Source organism: Rattus norvegicus, chromosome 11 (genome assembly GCF_021556685.1).
Source record: "Rattus norvegicus strain SHRSP/BbbUtx chromosome 11, alternate assembly SHRSP_T2T, whole genome shotgun sequence".
NCBI classification, from domain to species: Eukaryota; Metazoa; Chordata; class Mammalia; order Rodentia; family Muridae; genus Rattus; species Rattus norvegicus.
In genome coordinates, this window is record NC_141544.1 from 46,445,275 (window position 1) to 46,463,159 (window position 17,885).

General features: G+C 47.6%; 1 protein-coding gene across 1 annotated transcript; it reads right to left on the reverse strand.

Moving 5' to 3' along the window:
• Nucleotides 1–217: 217 nt before the first annotated feature.
• RGD1562683 lies at nt 218–12,830 on the reverse strand. The gene is made up of 4 exons (NM_001108314.1): nt 12,710–12,830; nt 10,675–10,800; nt 673–865; nt 218–336 (listed from the first exon to the last, which is right to left on the reverse strand). The coding sequence occupies exons 2-4, from the start codon at nt 10,773–10,775 to the stop codon at nt 325–327; spliced, it is 306 nt and encodes a 101-aa protein (NP_001101784.1). The 5' UTR covers nt 10,776–10,800; nt 12,710–12,830; the 3' UTR covers nt 218–324.
• Between the last annotated feature and the right edge of the window lie 5,055 nt (nt 12,831–17,885).

Sequence of the window (17,885 nt, forward strand, 5' to 3'; positions counted from 1 at the left end):
TCCTAATACCCAACTCCCAGGAAAGAAAGAAGCAGAAACCAGTTTTCACTGCCTCCTGAACACAGTGCCCAAGAGGAAAGGAGAGAGAATTCATTGTTGTTTGTCTTAAGTATGACACGGCCAGACTGTCTGATCCCTGGGCAGCTGGGGGTGTTGAGGGAGACACAGGAGACACAGAGAGAGCCGATCCATCCTGTCTCCATGTTTTGTTTTATTTGGTTTGGTTTGGTTTTTTAGCAGAAAGAGCATGCGTGTTGGCAGAACATTTCCAAATCAAACTCAAGACTTAGGCTCCAAGCTGGTAATTGGGTAACAGTAAGACCGTCAGGTCCGCAGCTGGATAGAGATAAAAGAAGCAGGTGAGAGATGTTGTTCTTTTGGAGAAGGCAACAGACTTCAGGGGCTGAGCGTGTGGGAGGACGCACCTCTATCTTTAATACAGACCCAGACTACTGAAACGGGCCCTCAGATGGCTACACTTATCCTGACCCTAAGCCGATAAATTCTCATTTCAAAGGTGACTCATAGGATGTCGTCTCCGGAAAGAAATTCACTCGGAAACGTGAGCCAATCATAAACAAAGGGCCCAGCTGGCACTTGAATTGGTCGGCACCTCAAATGGGACATAGGCTTTCGTCAGAGTATCAAAGGGCTTTAAAGCAAGCAGCCCACCTTGAAGTGGCGGTGGATATGACCTGAATCCCAGGCGGGTGTCAGAGACTGGGCCCACAGCAGCAGGAGGGCAAGTCTTCCAGAAAGCTCAGCACAGGCCTCTCTCTCAAACTTCAGCCACAAAGAAGGAAAACAGAGGCATCTCTCCATTGCTGAAATAGAAGTTTCTGGTCCTCGGGCTTCTGAAAGTACGCTGCACAGAGAGGTGGGGGAGGGGCAGAGGGAGAGACGGGAAGAGACAAAGACAGCGAATTTCTGCAGTGCAAACACTGGCTTTAGGGGGCACAGCGGGTGGGAGGATGGGCAGGAGCAAGCTGCAGGCCATGGGTGGGAGTCAGGGCTCTACCTGCTGCTCTCCATCTCTCCACCTCATCACTGGGAATAAAAACCAGGTAACCTCACTGCCTCCGGAAGCCGCTACACAAAGCTAGCTTTCACTGTGGCTCTTAAAACACAGAAAGGAAAGCTTCAACTCAGCCTACCCTTTGGTCCTTGTTTTGTTTTACAAAGGCTTGTGGAATTTACATCCTAATCTTACGTGGTTTTTTTGTTTCTTTCTTGCTCTTGTTTTAAGAGCTCATCTGGCTTACGTAGCCTAGGTTGGCCTTGAACTCTCAATCCTCCTGCTTCAGCCTCTTGGAGATGGACCGTGCACCTTGAGACTGCTAAGGAGCACCTGCTGCTCCTCCCAGCACCGAGGTCACGTGGTTCACAACCTACGGCTCCCGCTCCAGCAGACCTGAGGCCTCTGACCATCACAGGCCCCTGCGGCCCACTCACTCACAAGCAGACACACACACACACACCTATTTAAAAATAATAAAAATATTTAGGTGTGCCTTTCTACCAAGCCTCTAACCATTTTCCATGTGCCCCTCTGTAGTGTTGGGTACGTGCCATTCCTGTACGGCCATTGACACACTCCGTATCCAGGGCCCTTCTTGTTTTGCCAAACTGAAATTATGATCCATCAAAGAGCACACACCTCACACACCCACCCACAACACCCAGACCCCATCATAAAACCCAAGCACCCACACCCAGCACACAAATCTCACATGTACCCTAACACTCATAACACACACCCCAATTTATGTGGACCCCACAACTCTCCAATCCCCTATATTCACTCGACCCAACTCTCCCACCCCAACATGCTCTCACATAAGTTCATATGTGCCTGATACCCCGACTCTTCGCAGCACCCCAGCTCCTAAACACTTCAACTCTCACACACGCCAGCTCCCATAACCCAGCTGTCACATGACAACATGCCAGCTCACATAACCCAGCTGTCACATGACAACATGCCAGCTCACATAACCCCACTGTCACATGACAACATGCCAGCTCACATAACCCAGCTGTCACATGACAACATGCCAGCTCACATAACCCCACTGTCACATGACAACATGCCAGCTCACATAACCCCACTGTCACATGACAACATGCCAGTTCACATAACCCCACTGTCACATGACAACATGCCAGCTCACATAACCCCACTGTCACATGACAACATGCCAGCTCACATAACCCCACTGTCACATGACAACATGCCAGTTCACATAACCCCACTGTCACATGACAACATGCCAGTTCACATAACCCCACTGTCACATGACAACATGCCAGCTCACATAACCCCACTGTCACATGACAACATGCCAGCTCACACACACTCCAAGATGCTCCTACCATGTCTGAGGACTCCTTTACAGAACAGCTCCCCTGCCTCACACAAGTACTCACCACCACTCCCCAGTCTCCAGGAATGACCATCATCCCATTCCTGTTCCCTACCTCTCTGTGCTCTTGAAAATAGAATGCTTCCTGACTCTGCCATGTAAGCAAGGGAAGCTCTAAGCCTTCTGAACAGGAAGCCTGTTTTTCCCTTAGACGTGGGAAACAGGGTGGGAACGTCTCAAAACTCATCCGGCATCATAAAATGTAATGCTTACTCTAAATCCCGCTTTCACTGGGGGGGGGGGGTCCCATTTTTTACTACAACATGTTCACTTTGCATTCAAAAAGAAGAATCTGCTTAAAACATATTTAGGCATCCTAAATCAGATCATCCTGTCATGACCCAAGTTCTTGAATAATAAAGGGGACAGAGAGAATATGAAGGGAGGGAAGTGTGTCTACAGGATGCCTGCAGCCTGGAGGAAGCCATCTATATGGCTGGTGCTCTTGGAATAGTTGAAGGAGTAAAGAGTGAGGGACAAGAACAGAAAGAGGAACGGAAAGAGCAAGGGTCTTATCAGGTGCCCATGTGCCGTGACTCAGTCAGGACAAGCTCAAGGCAGGAAGACACTAGAAAAACCTGGTGTGGGTGACTCCAGTGGACCTCGCCTCCTGGCTTTCCTCAAAGTAAAGAATGAGGAGGAAACCTGCAAGCAGAAGACGCTAAGACCCAGCTTCCTCTGACTCCAGGGGCAAATGAAGTCTACCTTCTGTCAGCACTGACCAGATAGGAGGACCACAGCAGGGAGGACTACACAGGTGCCGGGTAACCAATGGGACAGATTCACCTTCATCGCCTGTCCTGAGTGCATGCAGTAAGCACAGGAGGAAACTGGCCCCAGATCAGAAAAGAGTCCTTAGGCCCAGGTCATATATACATGGACAAGCTCCACCAAGCCTGTGAGAGGTTACAAACCACACACACAAGGAGCACAAAACAAAACAGACCAGCCTTCAAAGACCATCATGCTTCTCAGCAGCCTAGGAGGAAGGAAATCTGCAGACCAGTCATTACAGGCTTCTCCTGGAGAAAGCCAATCAGTGACAACTCAGTAGATCATCCCTCCACTACCTCAACCAAACATGGCTTCTTCCGTGGCAGGCCTGCGGTTCTGCACTGGTGTGGGCAAGTGCAACTCCACCAGCTTCCAGCTCTGCTTCCTAGCTTGCGTGAACTTGAGGCCATAGACTGAAAACCACGTACCACAAACCAAAGCTTACCTACACGGTGCTTGAGGCTGTTGACCTCCCTCCTGAAGGAAAGGTTGTTATCAACTTTCATTAGGGAAGTCTAGCAACTGGGCTGGGGAGATATCTCAGTCCGTAAAGTGCTTGCCACACAAGTATGAAAACCTAAGTTCAACTCTCACAACCCAGATAAAAGTCCAGAAGTGATGGTGTACAACTGTAATCCCAGAACTGGGGAGGCTGAGACAGTAGGACCTCTGGGACTCGCCAGACAGCTAGTCTAGCCAAAGATGTGAGTTCTAAGCCTACCAGAGACAGTTATAAAAGTAAGATGTGCAACACCTGGCAAATAGCGCCCAAAGTTGGTCTCTAGCCTGTATAGGCACTTGTGCACACACCCATGCATACACACCACATACCCATATCACACACACACACACACACAGAGAGAGAGAGAGAGAGAGAGAGAGAGAGAGAGAGAGAGTATAGCAACTACAGAAATACTGACAAGCAACAAGCACCCTACTCCCCTCTTCCAGCCATCTCTCCACAGCAACCAAGACCAGGGAAGAGTCATTAAAGTCCACAAACAAAATTGTGTCAGCACCGAGGGTTTTGTGGTAAGCCAGGATGAGGTCCCTGGAGTTTCTGCTGTTCTGCTGGGCTACTCCCTCCCAATGTGGCTGTGGTTTGGTCCTCAAGCAAGTTGAAAGAGAAGCAAATACTCTTCCTCCCAGGGTTCATTTGCCTGCCTGCCCTCTGCACCAGCCTGTGAACGCCAGAAGTAGAAGAGAAAGCCACAGCGCAGCTACCCCGACCACAGAGCCTCAGCTACTGGAAGCCAAAACTGCAACAGAGTTGCCCAACCAAAAGAACAATGAGGAATTTGATTTCAAAGAGCCAGCCTCTCAACCACTGGCCTTTTTGAAGTGGGAGATGTCAGAATTAGGGATATGTGATCAGTAACTCAAACCACCATAAAACCTCAACAGTGCCAACATCAACGATTATAGTGTGTTTATCATCTGCTCTGACTGTCAGATTCCGTAGTCACACCATGTGTACCATGTGTAATCAAAAGGGTCCAAAGCTTACAATTTGGCTGTTTGGTCATGCGAGGCACACATTCTGGGTGCTGCCTTGACGTGTGTGGCCAGCGGGTGTCATGTAGGAAACAGAAGATCTAGAAACTCTGCCATCACAGACAGCTCCCCTTGTAAACCAGGATGGCTGATTCCCAGGTGTTTGCTCCCTGGCCCTGGCCTTTGGCTACAAAATGTGTGGTCTCGGTTGTCGATTTGTCTGGATTTTAGAAATGTCTAAGAGTGGCGAAGCATCTATGTAGGAGTGTTTCCACAGAAAACTGTCCGGAGGAACAGTGGTGAGGAACTCAAATGTGAGTAGCACTATTCCGTGGACTGAGGAACAGAGGGATGGGGAACGGCAGGAGGGAGCCACCTCTGAGTATGCACATGGCTCCTGCCCTCGTCCTCTAAGGTCAGGCTGCAACAGTATCAGACTTCTAGTGGGGACACCAGGATCAAGGGATCAGTCAGTGTTTTGGCCCCAGACTGGACTAGGACTACTGCAGTGGCCTGTTTATTTAACTGGATAGCTAAAGGGCTGTGGGTCTTTGTGGTACACGGATGTCCACTTTGAGGTTGTATAAGTCAAGCTAATAAATCCTATTATATATTAGATATCATGCTGTATTAACACATGTGTTCGTTGATTCTATGTTCCTAAGCTACCTGTAGATAACAGTAGATACAAGGTTGTGCTTTCCCACCTGTGGGATTACATCCACAAATCGGATTGGCTCAGAACCTAAAACATGGAGCTAGAGTATATACTGACAGGTTATTTTCTTGTCATGATTTCCAAAACACTTATTCTAGTTTCATTTCTGTTGCTACGGTAAAATATCCTGATGGAAAGCAACTTAAGAGAGAATGGGGTTACTTGACTTACAATTCCACATTACAGCCTATCTCTGAAGGGAAGTGAGGCAGAACTCAAACAGCTACTCACATCACATCCAAAGGCAAGAGAGGAGAGAGAAATGAATGCAGGCCTATCTGCTTGCTTGATCTCAACTAACCTTCCCCTCCCCGGAACTGTTTAGGACCCTCTGCTTAGGGAATGGTACCACCCACAATGGACTGTATCTTCCTACAGCAGTTAACAAAGTCAATCCCCGGCTGACATGCCCATAGGCCAACCTGACCTAAATCATTCTTCAAAGGGCTCTCTCCCCAGGTGATTCTAGGTTGTGTGCAGTTGACAGTTAAAACTAACCAGCACAAGGATACAATGTAACAACTTTCACATGGAATTGACATTAACTTGAGTCCTACAAAAGGTATACAAAAGACATATATGGAAAAGAGTCTGGAAAGTCAACAGATTTTGGTAATCATTGGTGTGTCTTGGTGCCAATACTCCTCAGGTATAGAGAAACTAATGAGCTAAGAAAAGGAGAGAGAATCCACATTCCTGCAATACCAGTGCTTAGGGGGGCTAAGAAAGGGAAATCATGAGTTTGAAGCTGCTCCACTCAGCAGAGGGAAAGGGGGATAAAATAGAAGGCTCTGAAGAGGCTCCACTGCCTGAGTCATTGTGTGGCGCTCTGAGGACCTGTCTATAGGTTTACACAAACACTAAACACCAGGCTGATCTGTTACGAGACCCTGAGGCCACGACGATCAGTGTCATTCCACAAGGGGTGGCTGACACCGTGATGATATTATCACAGCGTTCAATTGGGTGACAGCAATGTCCTTTGGCAGAAGCTGCCCAATGGCCTTGAGCTCTCTTTGGTCATCCATTTACTGAGGGGACCTTCTTAGATGTCCCTGAAAGGGAACAAGCAAACATTCCGCTTCCACTTCAAGCATACCTAGCTTGATTTATCGGACCTTTCCTCTCTGTAAATGTTCATAACTGTTACAGTGTGGATCGCAAGTGCTCCCCCAAAGGCAGTGTCTTATGCCTTTGTCCACTGTTGGAACTATGGGAGGGTGGGGACATTGGGAGGAAGCAGGTTACTGTAGACATGACATAGAAATGTATGTTGGGACACAGACTCCTTTCTCTTTGTCTCTTGGCCACGGCAAAGAGAACTGCTTGGCTCTGCATATGGTTCTGCCTCACCATTGGCCCAGAAACCACAGTCACATGACCACAGACTGAGACAAACCTTTCCTCCTTTTAGGTGTCTGCTTCAGGTATTTTGTCACAGCGATCAAAAGCTGATCAACAACCAGATTTGGGGGAAGGGGTTATACTTCTTAGCACAAGCATTTGTCCCAGCACCGGCCTAACTCTGGATTCCAGTTGTGGAACTAGAGATTGTCTCAGTCAAGGTTCATCATATGAAAAATACTACAAATTAATTTGTGCTGCCTTAGTCACAAAAGGAACTTGGTAAGAAGGTTACCGTTGTCCCTGGTGGAAGGCACGGATGAGGAGACTGGAGGACCTGGGACCTCACAGTTTCTCCGCCCCTCGTGTCTGTGCCTGTGTCTAACTGTCTGATTCTCCCAGATCTTCAGAACATTGGTCCCTGCTTCCACATTCACAGAGCAAGAGAGCAGTGTCCTCGCAGCATCCCAGAAACATGAGGTCATTCCCAAGCCCCTTAAACTCAGAATCCCTGAGACCCAGCTCCTAAAGGTCCAAACGACCATGGGGGAGAGTTGACCACATTTGTGTAAGATGTCCACAGAAGCCACAGTGTGTAAGACAGCAGGAAGAGACAGGTTCAGGGGAAGGAATCATGCTGTGGACAGTGATATGAAACCAAAAGGGTAAGGGCAAAGTGTAACTTTAAAAAAATAAAAGGGCCATCTTGCATCTAACCCAAAATATAATTGAGTGTCTGCAAAATGAAAACACACTGATATTAATCTCCGGGTTGAGGAGGTCCCTCAGATGAGCCTACTTGTCTGTTTCCAAACTCCACGGGCACCTGCGTATGACATGCTCACCCTAAGGCTGAACCTCCCACTACCGTGTTCGATGTGTTCTAAAGCAGAAAGTTCTAGCAGCCACACTTCTCACAGTATCCGTGACAGGCTGAGGTCCATCTTATGCCTATATTTCTGGATATGTGTTGTTTCCCTACAAAAAAGTAAACTAATCTGTGGAAACCATGGCCATTTCCCACAGTTTTAAGTTAGTGTTTCTGTACCCGCCTCTATTTTAAGACTTCTCCAGGGAGTGAACCTAGCCAGGGGCTTCCTGCACACTAGGCTAGGACTCGGCCCCTAGCACATCAAGCCCTTCAGATGAAGTTGACTTCGTTATGAGTTGCTTCTCTGCATATTTGGTTTTTCAAACATTAAATATTGACATTCTTGAAGGAGATGGAAACAAAACAATAAAAGTCAAATTACCGTCTTTATACTTTTTGTCACCCCCAGTGAAAACACTCTGACAGTGTGTACAGTTTATAAAAAGAGGGGGTACACTGTGCAGTCCTCAGGAGGCAGCCCTTAAAGAAGAGCCTGGGAAGGAGACCTGGAGAAGCTGGACAAGGTTCCAAGGCGCCAGGGAACTTGAGACTCCAGCACAGCCAGAGACCAGACAGCGGCAGACAGTGCCCTCTTTCCACTCCCCAACCCCAGGCCAGGGCAGATGGCAAGTCTTCAAGCCCACAGGACTTGGCACTCCTGACGTCAAGTCCAGCTCTGGCTTCACATATCTAACGTGAGAAACTAGAAAGTCACTAACTGGCTTTGCTTTTGCTATGTGACAGCTTCCGTGGGGCGATTTGCCTGCCAAGAGGGATGTGACACCAAATTCATGTGGTGCCATAATGGATACCTGAGTCAAGTCCACTATGCTCACATGCCAGACCCAAATGCCAAAGCAACAGACACTCAGCTGAGGGATCCAGCCTGAAAAGGTCAAGAAGTCTCATAAGAAGATCAACAGTGTAAACTAACCTGGACCCCAGGAGCTCCCAGAGACTAAGCCACCAACCAGAGAGCATACCCTAGCACATATGTAGCAGAAAACTGCCTTGTCTGGCCTCCGTGGAAAGGAGGCACCTAATCCTATAGAGACTTGATGCCCAGGGGAGAGAGAGGGAGAGCCACCCTCTCAGAGGTGAAGGGGAGAGAGAATGGGGTGAAGAACTCTGGGTGAGGGGACTTGGAGGAGGCCAACATTTGGAATGTAAATAAATAAAATATTAATTTTAAAAAGCCTCAATGTGCTGATATCATTTTAAAGAGGAGTATGGGGGGTGGGCAGTGCTTCTAACGGTTAACTGAAGAGATGCTACGGAGAAAGATAAGGAGCAAGCAGGACATGGGCAGGAGCAAGGATGAAGAAAAATGACCACACTGGAGAGGCTCCTGGCCCTGCATGTGTGACACACGGCATCCCCCAGAGCAGTACTGTCTGAGAGACTGTCACCCCAGCCAGACATGAAAGCCCTGGAACTTCAAAAGGTCAAATAACCCACCCAAGGCCATCCGTCTGCTCTAAGGGGAACTGAAATCCAAACTAGGTTCAATTCACCTCAGTCTCTCCCACATCTTCATGCTCCCAGGGCCTGCAGTTCCAAAGGCAATTGGGAACTTACAGCTTGCAAGCATTTTGTGGGGATGGGTGCATGGTTTTGAGCATGCCTGTAAACACACGCATGCCAAGGGAGGGAGGGAGGTGCCAAAGGTCAGCTGCGGGCGTCAGTTCTCACCTTCCACCTTGTTTGAAACAGTATCTCCTGCTAGCAGCTGACTATCCAGGCGATATGGAAGTCCATGAGCCCCACCCCTATCTTGCTATGGTGCTATTACAGGCTCATCACTATACCCTGCTTTACCTGGGCTCTGAGTATCCAAAGTCGGATCCTCAAACACGCACAGCAAGTACTTAACCACTGAGCCACCTCCCCAGCCCTCTGAACTAGGAGAAAACACCTCAAGTTAACAGGAGCTCACTTCAGGAAGGCGTGAGCAGCAGCTTCTCAGGCTGACACTGTTAGCCTCTCTGGTTAAAACTGCACCTTCCACAACCTCCTCTCCAGAGAGCCCAAGTCTTCGGGCCTGGGGTGAGGCCCCAGGGTCCCAGCTTAACAGACACCAGTTCTGGGACAGCTCTTCAGAAACTCTGGTGGGAAACAAGGGCACGGACAGTGGCGGGGTGTGGAGAGGAACCGGAAGAAGTTTAGGTTGTAACATGGATGGACAGACGGAGGCTGGAATGAAAGATCCTGGCTAACTGCTCCACCCACTTCTCTGCTTTTGCAGAGGCCTTGTCTCAGGAAGAGAACATTCTGGAATCGCTGAGCAAACATAGAGGGAAACGGGAGGAGTCTCCAGCATCACCAAGTGCCAAAGTACCAAACCTAAGCCAAGGCTTAAAGTAATCATGAATGCTTGATCTAAGGTTATAGATGAATAAGGAATGAAAATAAGGGAAGGAACGTACCGAGTCGATGTTATTGACTTACACGATGAGAGGAATGCCAGAGCTATTATTCAGATGTCAAAATAACTCCAAGAAGAGTACAAGGCTGTTTTGATAATTTGAAACCCAATACCTGCCCGCTTTGAGACAGGGCTCTCAGACACCCAGCCTCCGTAAATCCCGCTGCACCGCTCTGAGCAGGTCACATTTCGTCTTCCAAGGTTATACCGTGTTAAATTATATGCAATTTCAAAAAGAGCAAACCCTTGTCCTGCACTAGAGTCCCTCCTCTTAAAAGCATGCTTTGGATCAAATTAATTTATAGCCCGAGGGGATTTGGGGAGAGAGAAAGCTCAAAATTCCAAGTGAAAATAGCCCAGAATCCGGTTGCTTCTTAAATATCAGGAGATGTTGTCTGGGGGCTGGGAAGGGCTGTGCAGAGAGATACAGGTAAACGGACCAACCGGGGACTGTCAGGGTCTGGTAGACGCTTCATAGGGAAAAGGTCCAGTTGGATGTCAGAGAGCATGAAGTAGGGGCCCAGCACCCACAAAACGCTAAACACAGCAGAGGCGCTGAAGCAGGATAGACAAGGGCAGGGAGTATCATGGGGATGATCTCGATGCCTGTTCCCAAAGCCCTTACCAGTCAGCCGGTAGCTCCAGCCGGTGGCTCCAGTCAGCTTTCATGAGGGGCTTGCTCAGAGTAGCTGCTTTCTCTGTGTCCTCTCTCCTCTCTCCCACCATTGAGATGCAGCCTAACTGGAGGCCCCTCATGGTTAGAATCACAGTATTAATTCAGAATAATCCTCTCAATGAGTAACCTCCTGGTCTGAAGTCTTATCCAGCTCTCTCCTAAGTAAAAGGACTTAGTTTCCTCCAACTCTGCCATAGAAAAGTAAACACAGAGGGATTCCCAAAAAGAAATCCAGTGGGGTTGGGGATTTAGCTCAGTGGTAGAGTGCTTGCCTAGCAACCACAAGGCCCTGGGTTCGGTCCCCAGCTCCAAAAAAAAAAAGAAAAGAAAAGAAAAGAAATCCAGTGTTAAGGGCTGTGTTTGAAGTAACTCCTTTCGTCACCCGTGAAGTTTAACGAAGGTCACTAAAACGTATACAACTTTTAAGGATACCAAAAGTGAAAATCTAGAGCAATGGTCCTCAACCCGTGGGGTACGACCCTTTTAGGGGTCAATCAACCTTTTCACAAGGGTCACCTAAGACCGCTGGAAAGCACAGATGTTCACATCACAATCCGCAACAGTAGCAGACTACAGTTACAATGTAGCAACTAAACAATTTTACCGACGGGGTCACCACAACATGAGGAACTGTATTAAAGGGTCTCACACAGCATTGGGGAGGTAGAGAATGCTGCTTGAGAACAGTCATTTGCGGGGTAATTGAACGCACACACCAAAGCATGCTGTGTGCTAGAGTACCAAGCCATGTGCTACCTTCGAACAGTGGAGAGATGTTCTCTGGCATTTAAAAAAAAAAAAGCATGACTATAAATTTCCATTATAATCACCAAATATCTGTTTTCTGACTAGAACCATGGAGTCTTGAGGCAGCCCCATGGCAAAGGTCCTGAAATAGCCCTGACTGTATAAAATCTCAAGAACGTGGCATGTGAGAAAGGTTTCATTCACCTTCACTTATAGATTTTTCTACATCTCCGAGCTTTTCTAAGGCACTCACAGTACTGCTCTCACCTGACCCACAGCTTACACTCTCAGTAAGAACATACCTGTGCCTTCTTGATTTAACCAATCCCTTAAGTTCGGAGTTCCCATGCATCTTTCCGGTCTTTGTTACTTTCTCCTTGTTTCTAATACTGGACTAGTTTTGAATCTATAGTTTGGCACACTAGGTACTCTTGGTGGTTTGAATAAAAATGGCCACCATGGGCCCAAAGGGAGTGGCACTGTTAGGAGCTGTGGCCTTGTGGAAGTGGGAGTGGTTTCGTTGGAGGAAGTGCATCACTAGGGGGTGGGCCTTGAGGTCTCAGAAGCTCCTGCCTGGCCAGCGTGTCACTGTCGCTTCCTGCTGCCTACTGACCTGGATGTAGAACTCTCAGCTACCTCTCCTGCACCAAATCTGCCTACACGCCACCATGCTTCCTGCCATGATGATAATGGACTGAACCTCTGACCTGTAAGCCAGCCCCAATTAAATGTTTTTTTCTTTATAAGAGTTGCTGTGGTCATGGTGTCTCTTCGCAGCAATAAAGCCCTAAGACCCTACTCAAGGTGTACTCCCATTCCATGGACATTTCCTCCACCATGGAAAGGTATGATATCCTCAGGAAAAGCAAACCTGTGCCTGTGGTGTATTTTACACACCTGTGTCCGATAACAGCATCTGGGTTAGGAAGGCACTCTTGACTAACACCCTTGGGTGGGCAGGACCATATTCAAGGACTTCCTGTCACCAACACCAAGACCCTAGCGAATGGCAAGAACCATCCTCTTTCCTGGTGGCTGACCCAGACGGCCGACCTACCAAACGAAATGGACACTAGCTGTATTCTCCTATTGCTGCCTCAGAGACACTTTACACTGAGGAGGCTGTCCAGTGAGCTTTATAAAACATGATGCTCTCACCGAATCCCTGAGGAAACCACCTGCCCTTTGCTTTGTGGTTTTCCCAGCTTTACTCAACTTAAGACCATCTTATACCTACCTCTAGGGGCCTATCTTTGCTTCTTTTAGAAAGTCTGTCATGGTTAATTCTATCTTAGTCACTTCAAAACTCATAGCTATGTGCCTGATATGTTGGTGTGTATACAGGTCTGTAGTCAAACACTTGGGAGGCAGAGGCTGGAGGAATGTGAGTTCAAGGCCAGCCTGAGCTAGATAGCAAAATAAAAGTGATTTTATGAAATGTATTAAAAAATGTTTCTAGTTTGACAACTCGCAAATGTCTTTCTGAAGGACCTGGGAGCCATCCCTTTGAAACAGAGTCATTGTGACAATTCCCCCTCTCCGAGTCTCACTTGAAAGTAGCAGCCTACTTGGACAGGCATCAGAAAGACTAACTCTGTGTCATTGTCCTCAACCTCTGGCCTTTCTCCTTCACTAAGGCTCCCTGAATGAAGTCTCCCTTATGTATTTGGCTTTGTTCGGCACGGTTTTCTCTTTAACAGGAGCTTATTATTCCTATGACATTGTACTTCACGGAGAAAGGAGAAAGCTTTTCTCTTGCTGCTCCAAGGAGTTATTTCTCCGAGAACACAGGATTCTTAAGTTCTTCATGGCAAAGTGCCCATGCCAGTTATGAGCCATTTGGGAAACAGTGAGATGTGACTCAGTGATGTTGGGTGTGAGAGCCATGATATTAACAATTTCGCTGTCACATGAACATGACAGAGACCGCTTAGGCACACTGAAGACTCCAGTGTCACCAGGTGGCAGAATCCTGTGAAGAGAACAGAAAGGAGATTTATCCCATGTGGCCACTTTGGGAGGAGAACCCATAAAGAGGTCTAGTGACCCCAAGTTCAGCACTGGGACACTGACATGAAGTTCAGGTTTAATCGGAAGGAAGGAAACATATACACCTGAGAGGTCTTGGTCATAGCATGGACCTGTCCACCACTGATTCTCTGTCTCATCTCTGGTCTGGCCTGCAAGATAATCCAGTCAGTTACTGGAATGGGGTAAAATCTCTTCCAGGGGATCAAGTTCTCTCTCTGGCTAGCAACAAGGCTCAGCCTGTTCCTTGTTTCTGCAAGAATTCTTAGGTGAATTCCAATTCCTTCGGAGCCATTGTTTCTTACATCAAGAGTCTGACAGCCAAATGGACTGTGTAAGTGTCTGTCTTTAGAATTGCCAGGGTGGATATATGTCTGTACAAGTTTGTGTAGAGAACTAGTCATCCTTATCACCCATTCATGCACTCATCAAATACTCACTGTGTGGGGTGGATTGAATGAAAATGGCCCCCATAGTTGTATAAGGGTGGCACTATAGGAGGTGTGACCTTGTTGGAGAAAAATGTGTCACTGGTGGTGGTGGGCCTTGACATTTCATATGCTCAAGCCAAGCCCCCCTCCTTCCCCTCCCCCACCCCCTCCCCCCTATCTCCCTCCCCCCTCCCCTGCTTTGGATTTGGATAGAGAATGCTCAGCCACTTCTCCAGCACCATGTCTGTGTGTGCCGGTATGCCACCATGCTCCCTGCCCTGATGACAATGGACTGAACCTCTGAACTGTGAGCCAACCCCCAATTAAATGTTGTCCTTTATGAGAGTAGCCGTGGCCACTGTGTCTCTTCACAGTGACAGAAATCAAGAAACCAAATTAAGACACTGTGTTTTGACAAGAGGCTGTTCTGGCATCAGGGTAGATTAGATTACAAAGAGAGAAGTATGCAGAGTATTGGCGTGCTTTTTGCCCTTGCCTTTCTTTGCTTGATCTTAGAGGTTTGCCCTTGCCAAGGGCAAGGAAGATGACGAGATACATAGGAGTTAATGGAGGGCACATCCACATCTGTACACTGAAACAGATGGTTTCTGCTGTAGTAGTTCATTAGTATTCTTGGGGTTGCTGCACCCTTTGTTGACTTTGAATATCTGCTAGGGGTTTCTACCCCACTTCAGACCATATTATTCCCAGATAAAAGACACAGAAACCTTTAGATTTATTTTTAAAAGAAAACCAAAACAAAAAACAAAGACAAAAAATGTAAAAGCACCAGAGTTGGGCAGATATCAACCCTCTATGCTATTTTGTCTACCTCCCTGTGGTGATTCCCGAAATATCACTCACCATGTTGCATCTGGGCAGTTCCTATCCCATCAAGTCAGCCCTCACGGCCATGAACAAGTTCCTGGTCCATCTACCCCATGGTGACTTCCTTCTCTCTCACTCTTATGACCCAAGCCCAGGAACCCCTGCCCAGCCTCCTTTCTTCTGCCCAGCGCAGGCTGTAGGCATCTTTATTAACCAATCAGGGATAACTTGAGGGACAATGTTTGTACAACAAAAGCTGGTGTGCAAGAGAACTGACTGGTCTTGAGCAGTCAGGTCGTGGGAAAGAGTGTTTAGCATTTGGATACACAGCAACGCAGCAGATGAACCCCAGCACTCTGCAGACTGATGCACTGCGCTGCCGACCTCAGAAAGACCGCCCTTGCTCGTCCCCTGTGCAGCATATAAAGAGCCAGGTATAGGGGACTAAACTGTGCAGTATTTGGAAGGGAAGATCCGCCCCTTCCTGGCCCTGAGTGAAGTGTGGTAAGGAGAAGAAAACACAGAGCCAGGAGGTCAAGAGAAGCCAGCAGTTGCCCCACTTTCAAATAGGGATATCCAGACAGACACACCCATCCGAGCATGAATATGTGCTGGTGATTCTGACAGCTCCCAAAACATGATCATTCTAATGGAATGCCTTAAGATTCAGCTGCAACAGGGGTCACTGCAGCCAGCCCCCCAACCCCCTAGGGCCAAGAGCCAGCAGACAAAGTAACTCTCCACTAGTGTGTGTTCCCAGCCTGGGGCTAGGTGAGAGACAGTTTCAGAGGTCTGCAGGCAACAAAATACTAGCAAGGGAGAGATGGCACAGGGAGAGATAGCACAGGTACCTTAGAGGTGATTACTATCTGAACTGAGAGAGAAAGAGAGAGAGAGAGAGAGAGAGAGAGAGAGAGAGAGAGAGAGAGAGACTCCAGTGATCCCTCCTCACCCATGATCTTGACTTATACAGTTACCTGTGATCAGTCACAGCCTGAGGATATTAAATGAAACATTTCCGAAATAGGTAGTTCATACCTGTTAAGCTGTACATGAATTGGGAGTAGCATAAATAAATCTGATATCCCATTCTGACCCACCCAGGACATGAATTGTCTAGTATGTCCACACAGGACACAGTAGTTGTCCATCAGTCATTTAGTTCCCAGTTCAGTTATCAGATCAGCTGTAGCAGCTACAGCAAAGCAGATATCCAGGCAACCCCATCATCCTTCATAAGGGCCCCACAGTAAAGAGGATTGACACTGGCATTGGAAGTGCCAGGGGGAACCATGAAGTACCAGGCAAGGGCAGATGGTAGAGTACTTCTCATGCCAGCATGGGGACTTGGGACTGGATTTCTAAGACTCACCTAAAAGTGACTGTGCATGCCTACAATCTGGGTGCTGAGGAGATGGGGACGGGGTCCCAGGGCGTTGCTAGCCGGTATAGTTGGCTATTGAGTTCCAGGTGCAGAGAGAGACTCTGTCTCAAAAAGTAGAGAAGCAGTTGAAGAAAACATAAACATCAACGTCTAACCTCCACACACTTGCACATGCACACACCTGCACATGTACACATATATGTGCACATACCTGCATGTGTACACACATATGCACCACACACACCTGCACATATACAAAAATACACACACATACCTGCACATGCACACACATATACACATACCTGCATGTGTGCACACATATGCACACACACACACACCTGCACATGCAACACATACACACACACACCTACATGTGCATATGAGCATACACAACCAGCATGTGTGCACACATATGCCCACAGCTGCACAATCACATGCACATACAAACACGCAAACTTACACATAGGCGCATGTATCCACACACACCTGCACATGCACACACACACACACATGCACACACACGCACATGCACACTTGCACACACCTGCACATTTACTCACATATGCACACACACCTGAACGTGTGCACATGTAGATTTGTACACACAAAACAGCTTTTCTAGCAATATACTAATTGGTTTTATTTTGACAGAAACCACATTACCATAAATTCTCTCACAGTGTGTATGATAACTGTCCTCTCTTTCTGTTAGTCTCTGCTGATAATCTTACAGTGCTTAACTTATAAAATAAATTTCATCTTAGGTATGGATGTAAGAAACAAAACAGAGCACATGGAGTTGGCATGCATAATTCCAGGATAGTGGAATGGGCAGTTGGGGAGGGAGAACAGCTGGAGGCAGGGAAGCCAGCATGGGACATAAGACACATGGATACCAACGTCCTTCTCACACCAGAACCCAGGTAGGGAAAAATACACTGGAAGGCTATTTAAGCCTACTTCTCCTTAGACAGCTGCCTACAGGTATTATTTTAGTTAAGCCAAGGTTTTTAATATAAACTGGATGGTACAGGAGTCATAGATAACCCAGAAACCTGGGGGATGGACACAGAGAGAGAGAGACCAAAATTAAAGGAGTGCATCTTCTCTCTAGTGTGAGTTCAGCTGATAATTCCACACGGTATTGGCCCTACGGCATGGCTCTGGCATGGGTGCTCTGTGGGTCCCCATTTACACAGGAGGAAGGGACACAGGATAGAAACGTCCAGCAGAACTAGTACCAAGGGCACTCAGAGTTAAACCCAGAGGAGCATCTCTAACCATTCCTCACCAGTCCTGAGCAGAACAGAGCTAAGGCTTGAAGTACCTGAGCCGCTGAGCTGCCCCGGATGAAGATGCCCTCTGGAATGTTCAGTATACACCGGTGTCCCTCAGCAGTAAACAAAATACATGATGTCTGCGTATGGTGGGCTCATTGACACAGTCTCCCTTAAAAGAAAATGAAAATTTGTAAAGCGGCAAATAAAGATGAGGCGGGAATGAGAAAGGGAAAGGCCCGGCAGAGGAGGCTCCTGTGAGAGGTATACATTTAGGGGAACAAAGAAGGATGCGAAATGCTCTTCTCTGTGTCCAACTGTGAAGTTTGGTTAAAGACGTGCCCTTGAACTGGAATGATCAAAGACAGCTTCCAGTAAGTACAGCTTGGCGGACGTGCGATTTACTTTTTATTTTTAAACTGAATTCAGTAGAGACCTGCATGCATTAGGTTAAGATGATTAACA